This window comes from Panthera onca, chromosome B1 (assembly GCF_046562875.1).
Source record: "Panthera onca isolate mPanOnc1 chromosome B1, mPanOnc1 haplotype 2, whole genome shotgun sequence".
Classification (NCBI taxonomy): domain Eukaryota; kingdom Metazoa; phylum Chordata; class Mammalia; order Carnivora; family Felidae; genus Panthera; species Panthera onca.
Genome location: NC_138342.1, coordinates 197,899,552 through 197,912,940, shown reverse-complemented (window position 1 = coordinate 197,912,940; position 13,389 = coordinate 197,899,552). Strand labels below are relative to the sequence as shown.

Sequence of the window (13,389 nt, the reverse complement as noted above, 5' to 3'; positions counted from 1 at the left end):
GCTTCTCCCTTTCCCAACGGGAGCGGTGTGTCCATGAGCTATTTGCAGTGTCCCTTCACTCCACACCCTGCCCTGCCCTCCCCGTTCCCCTTTCTGTCTCTAGGGCGGTGACTGCGCTTGCTGGGACCTTCGGAGGAATGGGATCCTATGTCCCGTGTCCCCTGGGAACCAGCCGCCTTGGCACTTGGTCTCGTGACCCAAGTCGCTGTTCCTGACAAGTCCCTGTGTTGACGCGGGGCGGGGGGGGGGGCGCTCCCTGTGTCCGACGCCCCTCGTTTGGGGCTCTTTGTTGTTGCCCATCAACTCGGACGTTCTGTTTCGCTTTTGCTCCCATTGGGGGATGTTGGTGTGATTGCCACCGTTTCTCCTGGCCTGGCCTGGCTGGCCTCAGCCACGGACACTGTGTCAGGGAGAGGTCTTTGGGATCCCGAAGGGCCAGACCCAAGGGACAAGGTGCAACCCCATCGGCGGGGCATTCCTGAGTGTCATGCAAGCGAGCACCTTTCTCCCACAGCAGTGCAAAAGCTAGCGGCCCCACTGGCCGAGGTGGAGGGCCTGCGTCGGCAGTGCCGTGGGCACCCTGGATGGTTTCCCTCCTTGAACATTGGCATGTATTGCGCGTCGTGTGCGCTTTTCTTTGGCCTTTCCTATCTTCTCCGGGAGGCTGCTCCTGTGGCCTCTGTCCACTGCCCTCAAGGCAGGGCCCTCCCCCAACCTGGTGCCCTCCAGCCCCGCCCACCGCTTCCTTCAGCCTCTGCCTGGCCTCCTCACTCCATGGCACCATACCCCGGCCCCACCCTTACACGCAGCATCCTTACCCCTGCCACACCCGTGCCCACACCCTTTCCCAGTGCTCTCAAACCTCCGTTGGCTTGGCCTCGCTTCCAGGCCGTGGCTCCACGGGGCCAGCCTGGTGCCGGACACTCTCAGGACCACTCCCCAGGGAGAAGCCCCCAGAGAGTGGGGGCGGGGGAGGGGGCGGGCGAGGCCAGGGCACAAGCACACCTTTCCCTGTTCTTCAAATATCCGTTGGCCCCCTCCCTGCTTGGTTTTGTACCCCTCCCTGTTTTTATATTATTTTTCCTTCCCTTCCCTGATGCTCATCTGTTTTGCACCTTAGAGCCTTCATATGAGTGAAGTCATGTGATAGTTGTCTTTCTCTGACTCATTTCGCTGAGGAGAATACCCTCTCCTTGTAGCCACATCGTTGCGAATGGCACCCTGTTTTTCCTTTCGATCGCCTCGTAATGTTCCATTGTATCTCTATGTGCCACCTCTTCTTTTTCCATTCCATGCATCTATGGACATTCGGGCTCTTTCCATCCTTTGGCTATTGTTGATAGTGCTGCTGGAAGCTTTTGGGGGCGTTTGGGTGCAGGTGCCCCTTGGAAACAGCACACCCATATCCCTTGGATAAATACCTAGTCGTGCAATTGCTGGCTCGTAGGGTCGCTGTGCTTTCAGTTTTTTGAGGAACCTCCATGCTGTTTTCCAGAGTGGCGGCGCCAGTTTGCATTCCCACCAGCAGTGCAAAAGAGATCCTGTTGCTCCGCACCCTGGCCAACATCGGTTGTTGCCTGACTTGTTAATGTTAGCCATTATGACACATTATGTGTGAAGTGGTAGCTCATTGTGATCTTGATATGGATTTCCCTGGTGATGAGTGAGGTTGAGCATTTTTTCATGTGTCAGTTGACCATCTGGATGTCTTCCTGGAGCAGTGTCTATTCATGACTTTTGCCCATTTCTTCGCTGGATTCGTTGGTTTTTGGCTGTTGAGTGTGATCAGTTCTTTATCGATTTGTCTACTGAGCCTTTCTCTGATGTGTCGTTCGCAAATATCTTCTACCATTGATGATTGAGCTGATTTGTTAGTGTAGCTGATCTGTTTCCTTCACGGCGCAGGAGAGTTTTCTTTGGATGAGTTCTCAATAGGTCGTTTTTCCTTTTGTTTCCCTTGCCTCCGGAGACGCGTTGAGTAAGAAGTTGCTGTGGCCCAGATCACAGAGGCTTTTCCCTGCTTTCTCCTCGAGGGTTTTGATGGCTTCCTGTCTTACACTTAGGACGTTCCTCCCTTTTGAGTTTCTTTATGTGTACGGTGTCAGAAAGTGGTGCGGGTTCCTTTTTCTGCATGCCGCGGTCCAGTTTTCCCAGCACCGCTTGTTGAAGAGACTGTCTTTATTCCATTGGATATTCTTTCCTGCTTTGTCAAGGAGTCGTTGGCCATCCATTTGTGGGTCCATTTCTGTTCTCTTGAGCTGAGTGTCCGTTTTTGTGCCAGTACCATACTGTCTTGATGATGACAGCTGTGCAATTACAGCTTGAGGACTGCGATTGTGATGCATCGAGCTTTCCTTTCTTTTTCAACAGTGCTTTGGCTCTTCAGGGTCTTTTCTGGGCCCATGCAAATTCTAGGATTGTCTGTTCCAGCTCTGCGAGGCGTGCTGGTGTTCTTTGGATAGGTGTTGCTTGGAGTATGTCGATTGCTTTGGGTGGTACTGACATTTTACCCATATTTGTTCCTCCCAACCAGGAGCGTGGAATCTTTTTCCATTATGTTTTCTGTCTTCTAAAATTTCATGTAGTTGTCAGTGTATAGGTTTTTCATCTCTTTGGTTAGATTTATTCCTCGGTATTTTATGATTTTGGGTGCAATTGTCAATGGGACCGATGCTTGATTTTTCTTCCTGTTGCTTCATCATTGGTGTATCGGAATGCAGCCCGTTTCTGTGCATTGATTTCACATCCTGCAACTTTGCTGAATTCATGGATCAGTTCTAGCAGTTTGTGGTGGAATCTTTTGGGTTTTCCATATGGAGTATCATGTCGTCCACCAAGAGGGAACGTTTGACCTCTCCCGGCCAATTTGGAGGCCTTTGAGTTCTTTGTGTTGTCTGATGGCTGAGGCTAAGGCTTCCAATGCGATGGTGAATAACAGTGGCAAGAGTGGACCTCCCTGTCTTGTCCCTGTCCTTAGGGGGAAAGCTCTCAGGTTTTCCCCATGGGGGATGATATTCGCGTTGGGTCTTTCGTATATGACTTATATGGTCCTTCTAGCCCTACTTTCTTGAGGGTTTGTATCAAGATAGGATGTTGTATTTTGTCCCATGCTTTCTCCGCATTGATTGAGAGGATCGTGTGGTTCTTGTCCTTTCTTTTCTTAGATGTGATGAATCACATTGATTGTTTTGTGCATATCGAACCAGATCTCCATCCCAGGTATAGATCCCACCTGGTCGTGGCGAATCATTTTTTGGATATATTACTGTTGGATCCGATCGGCTGACAGCTTGTTGAGCAGTTTTGCATCCATGTTCCTCAGGGAAATGGGCCCATCGTTCTCCTTCGTCATGGGGTCTCTGTCTGGGTTTGGAATCAAGGAAATACTGGCTTCGTAGAAAGAGCTTGGAAGTGTTCCTTCCGTTTCTCTCTTTTGGAGCAGCTTCAAGAGAATAGATGTGAACTCTTCTCTAAATGTTTGGGAGAATTCCCCTGGAAAGCCGTCTGGCCCTGGACTCTGTATTTTTCTTTTCGTGGGGGGTGGGGGGAGGGGGAGATTTTTGATTACTAATTCATTTTCTTTACTTCTTTTGGTCTGTTCAAATTTTCTTTCTTCCTGTTTCAGTTTTGGTAGTTTATATGTTTCTTGGGAGTTGTCCATTTCTCCCAGATTGCCCATTTTATTGGTGTATAATTGCTCACAATATTCTCGTAGTATTGTTTGTATTTCTGCTGTGTTGGTTGTGATCTCTCCTCTTTCATTCTTGATTGCCTTTCTTTGGGTCCTTTCCTTTTTCTTTTTGAGCAAACTGGCTAGGGATTTATCAATTTTGTGAATTCTTTCAACGAATCAGCTCTGGTTTCACTGATCCGTTCTAGTGTCGTTGGTTTTGTTTTGTTTATTCTTTTTGTACTTGTGTTTGTTTTTGTGTTTTGTTTTTTTTTTTTTTTTTGGTTTCCATAGCATTGATTTCTGCTCTAATCTGCATTATATCCTGTCTCTGCTGGTTTGGGGTTTTCTTTGCTGTTCTTTTTCCAACACTTTAAGGTGAACGGTTAGGTTGTGTCTCTGAGCCGTTTCTTCTTTCTTTCGGAAGGCCTGGATTGCTATATACTTCCCTCGAATGACCCCCTTTGCTGCGTCCCAGAGGTTTTGGCCTGTGGTGTTACCGTTCTCCTTTGCTTCCATGGACTGTTTAATTTCCTCTTTAACTTCTTGGTTAGCCCATTCACTCTTAAGTAGGGTGTTCTTTAGTCTCCAAGTATTTGTTACATTTCCACATTGTTTCTTGTCGTGATTTCGAGTTTCATAGCATTGTGGTCTGAGAATATGCACGATATGGTGTCGATCTTTTTGTCCTTGTTGAGGGCTGATTTGTGTCCCAGTATGTGATCTATTGTGGAGAATGTTCCGTGTGCACTGGAGAAGAATGTATATTTGCCTGCTTTAGGATGAAATGTTCTGACAATATCTGTCAAGTCCATCTGGTCCAGTGTGTCATTCAAAACCATTGCTTCCTTGTTGATTGTGGGTTTAGGTGAGCTGTCCGTTGCTGTAAGTGGGGTGTTGACGTTCCCTCCTAGTATGGTATCATTCTCAATGAGTTTCTTTATGTTTGTGATGCATTGATGTATCTATTTGGGCGCACCACATTTGGTGCACAAATGTTTACAATCGTGAGGTCTTCTTGGTGCACAGACCCAATAATTATGATATAACGCCCTTCTACGTGTCTCGTTAGAGTCTTTATTTTAAAGTCTAGATTGTCCGATATAAGTATGGCTACTCCTGCTTTCTTTTGCCAACCATGAGCCTGAGAGATGGTTTTCCATCCCCTTGCTTTCAATCTGAAGGCGTCTTTAGGTCTCAAGTGGGTCCCTTGTAAGCAGCATATGGACGATCTTCTCTTCTCACCCATTCTGTTACCCTATGTGTTTTGATTGGAGCATTGAGTCCATTGACGTTTGGAGTGAGTACTGAAAGGTATGAAGTTATTGCCATTGTGTTGCTTGTAGAGTTGGAGGAGTTGCTGGTGGTGTTCGCTGATCCTTGCCAGTGTTTTCTGCCTGTGGTCTGTTTTTTTCTTTTATGTCTTTTGTCCCCTGGGAGAGTCCGCCTTCAAATGTCTTGCAGGGCTGGTGGAGTGGTCAGGAACTCCTTTAATTTTTGCTTGGGACACTTTCCATCTCTACTTCTATTTGGAATGACAGCTTTGCTGGACAAATAAGTTTTGGCCGCATACTTTTAGGATTCAGTGCAATGAATATAGCCTGCCACTCATTTCTGGGCTGCCAGGTTTCTGTGGATAGGTCTGCTGCAAATGTGGTCAGTCGTCCCTTGTAGGGGAAGGGCTTTTGTTTCCCTTGCTGCTTTCCTGATTCTTTCCTTGCCTGAGTATTTTGTGAACTCCACTAGGCTCTGCCTTGTTGATGGTTGGACGTTGTCGAATCTAATGGGAGTCTTCTGTGCTTCCTGGATTTTGTGTGTCTTTCCCAGGTTAGGAAAGTTTTCTGCTGTGATGTGCTCACATAACCCTTCTACCCCCTTTTCTCTCTCCTCGTCTTCTGGGACCCCTATGATTGTGATGTTATTCCTTTTCAATGAGTCGCTGAGTTCCCGAATTCTTAAATCCTGCTCTTTTGCTTTAGTCTCCCTCTTTCCTTCTGCTTCGTTATTCTCCATTGCTTTGTCCCCTCTATCGCTGGTTTCCTGCTCAGCCTTATCATCCTTCCTGCTGTGGCATCTGTTCCAGATCGCAGCTCGCTTGTAGCCTTGTTTATTTCATCCTGGCTAGCTTTGCCTTCATTTATCCCCACAGAAAGGCATTCTCATCTACTTTCGACCCCAGCTGGTGTTCTTATTATCGTGATTCTAAATTCTGGTTCAAACATCTTGCTTGTTTCTATCTGTGTTGGTTAAGGGCCTGGCTGTCCTTTCTTCCTGCTCTTTCTGTTGGGGTGAATTCCGTTGCTTCGTCCTTTTGACCGAAGGAAAGGAATGAATAAGATAAAAGAATTCAAAACTAAAAAATAAGAAACAACACACACACACGAATCACCCAAATGGTGCTAGATCCTAGGTGAGTTGTGGTCTGGTTGTTGAAATGGGCTTGATAGATTAGAGGAAGAAGGGAAAGAACATAAAAAAAGGAAACCGTTGGAAAATTTGGAAAAAAGAACACAGTGAAATAGGATAAACTGAAATGATGGAATTCAAATGGAATTTGACACATTTACAAAAAATTGAACGAATATAGTCGACAAACACTCAAGGAAATTATTTTAAACCCTGGAAAATAACCACATATTGTTTCTCTTTCTGTCTTCATGAAAAAGAAAAGAAATGAAAAAGACAAGAAAAGAGATGGACCAGCGAACAGACTGAAATATGATTGAAGTTACATTGTTGTCCCCTAGAAGTCAAAGGATGAAGCACTTTGTAGTCCATACACTCAGAAGGCGGAGAGACTTGGGTTCCTGAAGAGCCAGGTTGGCCCAGTTGGGCGGTGCTAAGTGTCACGGCTCTGTTCTCCACTAGATGGCGCAGCTAGCCTACAAGTGCGGATTGCTGGGGCGCTTGGAGGTGCATATGCGCATGCGCGGGAGCGGAGCCCTTGGCGTCACTCAGGTGCCCAGTCTGTAGTATCTGAACTCGGCTGTCTGCGACCAGCAATCCTACCCCCGTCCTTTCTCTCCGGCTTCTGTCCACTCGCCGCTTTTACACTGTCCGTGGCCCAGCCGTCAGGTTGCCAGGCGGCACCTTCCTCGTGGGATTTACCTCCCAGGCGGCTGTGTTTCCCGACCCCTCCCTTGTGAGGGCCCGCGGCTGAGACCTGCTCAGATCCTCTGCGTCAGGGTCTCAGCGAGCAGTGGCCGGGTGCCGGCCGCACCCGGGAACATCGGCAACACCGTGCCGCTGCCGATGCCCAGAGACTGAGGCTGGGTGCCAGCCTGCGCCCGAAAACGTTCGCGCGATGGTGTAGCAGCAGCGTTTCGAGGATTATGGAAAATCACCACACACCTCTGGTAGCGGGCTTCCCCCTTAACGACCTTGTTCCAGCACCAGCGAATGTGGCTGTTCTCCGGGGTCTGCTGGGACCTCTGGGGTCGGCTGGGGTGGCCACACAGACTACCTCGTGTCCTCGCAGCAGGGGAACCGCCTTTCTCCGTGTGGTTCGAGACACCCCTCCTCCACCCCTCCAGTCTTCACTCTGCTCTCGGGATTCGCCCTTCCGACCAGAGCACCGCCAGGTATCAGATGCGGAGTTTCGCACTCTGCCCTCCCCCTGTTTGTACAGTCTTCATGGAATTGAAACCCGCTCCTTTCTCCTTCCTCCCTTTTTGGTTCAGTGCCTGTGGCTCTTTCCACATTTCCACTTCCTCCCCAGCTGCTTTTGGCGGGGGGAGGGGAGGGCGAGGGGATTGCTTTCCCCATATTCTGCCCCTGTCTCCGTCCTCTCTCTGCAGGCAAAAACAGCTCCCTGCCCTCTGTGGCTTCTCTCTTCCCCAGGTCACCTCTCTGCGCCTCGTCCCCACTGAGTTCTGCGGTTCAGGTTGGGCAACCTTTTGCGTGAATCCTCAGATCAGTTTTCGAGGCGTGCAGGATGGTTTTGTGTTGATGTGGCTGCATGTTATGGATGCAAGACGCAAAGAACACTTCCATGCTCTTCTGCCATCTTGGCCCCTCCCCCCACACTGCCTTTTCTGTATCGTCACCAATACCCTTAGGAATTGCAGGGTGACTTCTCTGAATTAAGCTTTCCGTGAGAAATCCAGATTAGGCTGGCTGGATTTGGCGAGACCAAATAACGCTGTTCCCATTGCCATGATTGCTCCCACATCACCGCACGTGAGGCCACCTCCTGGTTTTCCATATGCAATCTTCTTTGCTAATTGTCAACAGTTTTTAAAATTGAATGTCTTGACTTCACTGGATTTATATTTTGAAAGAAAAGTTCCTGGAATGCCTGGAAAATATATCGTCACCAGTGGCCCGAGCAGCTCAAGGTTGTCTATTTTAGCTCAGAGTCCAGGGTCCAGCACGGCCAAAGCGAAGTCACAAGGAGGGAATCCTAGACCCACCAGACCTTCTGTAAATGTTCATGGTCGCCTTTATGCCCCACGAAATGCTCAGGCTGCAGCGCAAGGCATGGAGACTCCGACCTGCCAGCCTGAGCAAGTGCCCAAAGCCAGGTCCTCCTGGAAGTCTAGGCAATGCCCGTGCTGGCCAGCGGCGCCCCCTGCTGGACAGAGAGCAGTGTGCAAGACTCCCTCTTGTGACCTCCCCCACGGATTACAGAGCCAGAGGTGTGGACTTCATCATGTGTGGGTGGAACACGTGACACACGGCCACCCAGGAAGAGCTGGTCCTAGTCATCTGGGGAGCTGACTGGATGCTTATGGAGGCCGTCTTGAGATCCAGATCAAATATTGTCCGTGTGTGTGTGTGTGTGTGTGTGCGTGTGATATTCAGGTTTGAATCCAGGAAGAGAAAGTTGGATCCCCAAATTTCTACAGGATGACCTAGCATGGTTATTTTCTGTGGCTTTTCCCTTCGTGGCTCAGTTGCACATACACTGTTTGCGTTTTACCCACGATTCTGCCCACTTTAGAATCAAATCCACAGGAAGGATAGATTTCACGTGTGCATGTCTTTTGAGATCTAACATCCAGCTAGCCCTGTTGAACTCTTTGACTGAGAAAGTGCCATGTCATCGCTCATCTGTGGAATAAAAAACAAAATAGAAGAACCTAGGGCAAGCGAAGAATAAATAAAATAAGATAAAATCACAGCGGGAGGCAAGCCATAGGAGACTCTTCAAAAAATTTTGTTTTCTCTTTATCTTAGAGAGAGAGAGAGAGAGAGAGAGAGAGAGACAGAGACAGAGACAGAGATACAGAGCATGACGAGGGGAGTGTCAGAGAGAGGCGTGCACCCAGAATCCAGAGCAGGCTCCAGGCTCTGAGCTGTCATCACAGCGCCGGACACGGGGCTTGAAGTCTCAAAGCCTTAGATCATGAGCTGACGGAATCAGAGTGCACACCGGCTGAGACACCCACGTGCCCCAGGAGAACCCTTAAGTGTAGAGAAGAAAGTGAGGGTTGCTCGAGGGGAGGAGTGGGTGGGCTCCCTTTGCAACGGGCGTTATGGAGGGCCCCTGTGGGGGTTGGCAGTGGGTGTTTCATGTAAGTGACGAAGCCCTAAATTCCACCCCTGAAACCAAGACTGCACTCAATGTTAACTAAATTTGATTTCAATTTGGAAAATGGAGGGGGGAATGGGTGCCTCAGTCGGTTGAGTGTCCAACCTCAGCTCAGGTCAGGATCTCATGGTTCGTGGGGTTGAGCTCCACGTTGGGCTCTGTGCTGACAGCTCAGAGCCTGGAGCTGCTTTGGATTCTGTGTTTCTCTCTCTCTGCCCCTCCCATGCCAACACTCTGTCTCTGTTTTTGTGTGTGTGTCTCTCTCTGTTTATTTAAACGTTTTATTTCATGTTTAAAACATGAAAACAACAGACCAATAAATTTTAAAAGTAGATGAAGAAAAAGTATTTTTCCTCTATCGGCTCTGATATTTGAACATCCAGAATTCAATAAGATTTCCTGTACAAAATTCACATGCTGACGTTAGTTCCCACTAAGTGTGGTATGTATGTTTAATGCAGACTGGAAACAACAACAACAACAGCAGCAGCAGCAGCAGCAGCAGCAGCAACAACAACAGGCTTTACCCTGTCAGTGCCATTGGCAAACGACCAGAGATCTCCTATATGGCCCCCCTCCCCTGGGGGGAATTGAAGGATGATGCACTAATTCCCATTCAACAATGTATTTAGTGAGTCTCTCGCTCCTGAGAAATGAAATACAGTTGTGACTTAGAGCATCCATCCATACCCTGACCTGAAATACCACATTGTTGCCTCGGTGTCCACTTGAGACTGTTTTTCTGAGGTGTACAACCGAGGACCAAGATTGCAATGCAACTGACCAGAAATCCCTGAGCCTCCTCCCTTGTGGAGGAGATTGTCCGATGGGGGGATGGTGGTCAACTCTGCGGAACAAGGTAGAGCTGCTTGGTGGCTGAGCAATAAGAGGTGGGAGAAGGTTCCTTTCCCCCATTTGCTCTGCAGCCTCATGGGAGGGGGATTGTTAAGGGAACCGAATCTAATGAACATGGGCCAGGATGGCTCCACCCACCCGTCTCCTGAGAAATAAGCATTTATTTGCTCTTTGCCATTTCCAGGCAATTAGCCAATGTTCACATGAACATGTGGAGACTTTACAAAATAGATTATGTATACAAGGAAACACTTTGCACAGTTATGAATTCGTGTTTCCTTCTGCTCCTCTCCTTCTGACACAAAACATTCCTGAAAAGGCTGTCTGCTCCCACGTAGAGCTAGAGTTCTTCCCGTTTCCTGGTCATTTGCCACTTCTCCGTGTGGAAGCACTGAGATTGTTTCAAACTCCTTCCCCTGCCGGTGCATGTTGGGATATCGCCTAGAGTCCCCACACGCACATGTTTGGGCACATGGACTTTACCGATACACAGAGAGTAGGGAATGGGATGATGGGACCGTGAGTCCCAGGCATTTTCACAGGGACTCCCGGGGCTCTGCCTTGTTTCCACCTTCATGCCTCATTGGCCACTCCCTCTGACCCTTTCAGGCTCTGAGAGTGCCCAATGATCCTCGGTGCTGATGGAGGGGAGAAACCTTGCGAGTCCCCAGCATAATCCACACCTCTCCAATAACCTCATTACAGACAGCCAGCCTTAAAGCTCAGGATTCTCCAGGTCCACTGGAACGCCATAGCCCATGAATCCAGCCAGATTCATGGTCCCTCCACATGTCTGGATCGCACCCACCTACAACACACAAAATATGGCCTACAAGGGACTGTGAGTGAGTGAGTAGTGAGTGAGGGCGGGTGAGTGTGCACGTGGGCAGGCGTGTATCTCAAGGCCTGTAGTGGGATCCCTGCACTGCTTCCTGAGACCTCTGTCCCTTCTTGTTCTTCCTCTTGGTAGCTCTGGCTCTGCCTGGGAGACAAGGGACTCGGTTAATGGCCGTTGCGCTCTGAGGTGGGATGTCCCTGGCTGAACTGTTGAGCCGGTAGATGTTTGGTTCACGGTGATCCTTTCCCATCTCGTCTCTGTATTTGGACTGGTGAATTAGGACTGCACCGGGGGGAAGGGCAAATTCTAATTTCCTGAGGTTGAATTCAGACTTGGGACGGTGGCTTTCTTGGAGGAATCTCCACTGGTCTAACGTGATTGCTGGCGGTGGTGTCTCTTCCACGTGATCCTCCAATTGTGGCACCTCGATGTCGGGGTCGGTTTCGGGCCCCCCTTGGGCCGCAGCCGTGCCTGCGTGGTCAGCCTGGAGGGATGTGGATTCCCCAGCACCTGGCTCACTCCCACGGTCTCTTTCCAATTCACTCTTCTGGATGTAAAAGAGGACATAGGCATGTTGGCTCAGGGCAGACGTCGCATCACTGGCGGTCACCTTCGCATCATCCATTTTGTACCACTGGCCGTTCCCAGCTTTGATGTAACAGAAGTAATGTCCGCTGTGACAATTCCAGCCCGCGTGCACCAGCACGGCATAGAGCACATAAGTCAGCGACCCCCCGTTCTGCCCAGACACGTATCGTCGCATGTCAAGGCGCTCAGGATATTGCACTTCCTTAGCCAGTTTGCTGCCCGTGAAATGGCAGAATCGTTTCAATACCAGCATCAGGACCTTGGAGCAAGTGTGCAAAGTCAACGTCTTGGAAGCGGGTACCTTGTCGAGACAAGTACTACAACGATAGGCATTTTCACCATCCAACTGTTCGGGCTTCACCAAGTGTTGCAAAGCTTGGCTCACACTCTGAGCCGCCCTGATATCCAGGCTAATGTCCAGGTAAGGGTCCAAAGTGCTGGAGACACCCTGGCAGTGGAGACACTGGATTTGAGACCTCCAGTACCCGCCAAAGATTTGCCGGATGAGGGTGGCGTCCTGAGCCTGAGGCTCTGAAGGCTTGTCCTCACGCAAACACGCTTGCTGCATAGCATCCAGAGTGAACATCAGAAACTCATGGGCATCCTCCTGCCTGTGTGTGTGGAAGGCAGCGAGCAGTTTTGGCGGAGGCCGGATCACATCTCCCGGACGGCAGAGGGCCCGGGTCACGTGAGCCTGCAGAGCACACAGCACGCAGAATGGCTGCCTCCCACAGCTTCGGGAGTGCTCCTGGGACAGCATGTAGCCGGCGAGGGGTGGTGTGTACGTCAGACACTGCAGCGCCGCATTCGCATAGCACGTGTTCCCCAGGTTCTGCAGGCCAGCCCCAACCACGGAAGGTCTCCTCCAACTCACGGGTTTCTTTGCGGGGGGCAGACCTATTGACGCGGGAGCCCAACCGTTCGGCAGGTCGCAGGGTGTGTGCGATGACGGTGACGGCTTCTCAGGTAGAGTGGGTCCTCTGTGGCCTTCAGCACCACCCGTATTTGACCCGCAAGGTTTGAGGTTTGGAAAGACATGGAACTGAGACTCCTCTCGGCAGTGGGAAGAGGGCGTCTCCATGTCTCCTGAAACGTGGAGCCTCACGTTGCAGAGCGATGCTTCTCTCAGGAGGCCAGTCTCAGAATGATAGCTGTGGCCCTCTCCTCAGCCCTCGTAAAGCTCGCCCCACCCACCTGACTAGGACCACGTCATCCAATCAGCCACCAGCTGGAGTTGGATGAAGGGTCTTAGGGTGTGGCCACTCTTCTGCAGACAGACCACTCAGCCCAGCCTTCCTCCTGCCCCTCCCTCCTCAAGAGGCACACACACACACACACACACACACACACGTTTCACCACTTTCTCCACCTCCCTCATTTCCATTGCTCCCTCTCTGGACAGACGGACTTGAGCATTTCCAACCTAGAGGAAATCCTTTTTTGAGTATCCACTTTGCTTTTAGATAACACAAAGTGTCAAGGAATGACGGCCATGAATTTGTTAGGCTATGGAAATCATTTTACCAATTGAGCTCTGGTATCATGTAGGAGCACCTCCTCTCCGTCAGCCAGAATGCATGGGACACCAGCAAATTATTCTGGAATGATGACTGTCCATGGATTTGATTCTAAAACTCCTGAACTGTCTCCATAGGATCCGTGTATACAACTATCACGAAGGTCCTTTGAAACACGTCTGTCTACCAAGGGGTGGCCGAGAAATTGTCCCAAGAAATATCCTTTGCCTGGTTTCGGGCTTTGTAAATGCTTTCTTCATTTTGTAGCTCCCTTCCCAATAGGAGAACAAATCCTAAACCCATCATTTGCCAAATTGTCACTGGTATTCCTAGCAAATCACATAGCAAGGTAGGTATAGGTTCCCGTGGTTCAGGACATGTTTGTTGT

General features: G+C 49.7%; 1 protein-coding gene across 1 annotated transcript; it reads right to left on the bottom strand.

Annotated features, from left to right (window-relative positions):
• Positions 1 to 10,957: 10,957 nt before the first annotated feature.
• Positions 10,958 to 13,070, bottom strand: LOC144616087 (ubiquitin carboxyl-terminal hydrolase 17-like protein 6). The gene has a single exon (XM_081795442.1). The coding sequence runs from the start codon at positions 12,563 to 12,565 to the stop codon at positions 10,958 to 10,960; it is 1,608 nt and encodes a 535-aa protein (XP_081651568.1). The 5' UTR covers positions 12,566 to 13,070.
• Positions 13,071 to 13,389: the final 319 nt, after the last annotated feature.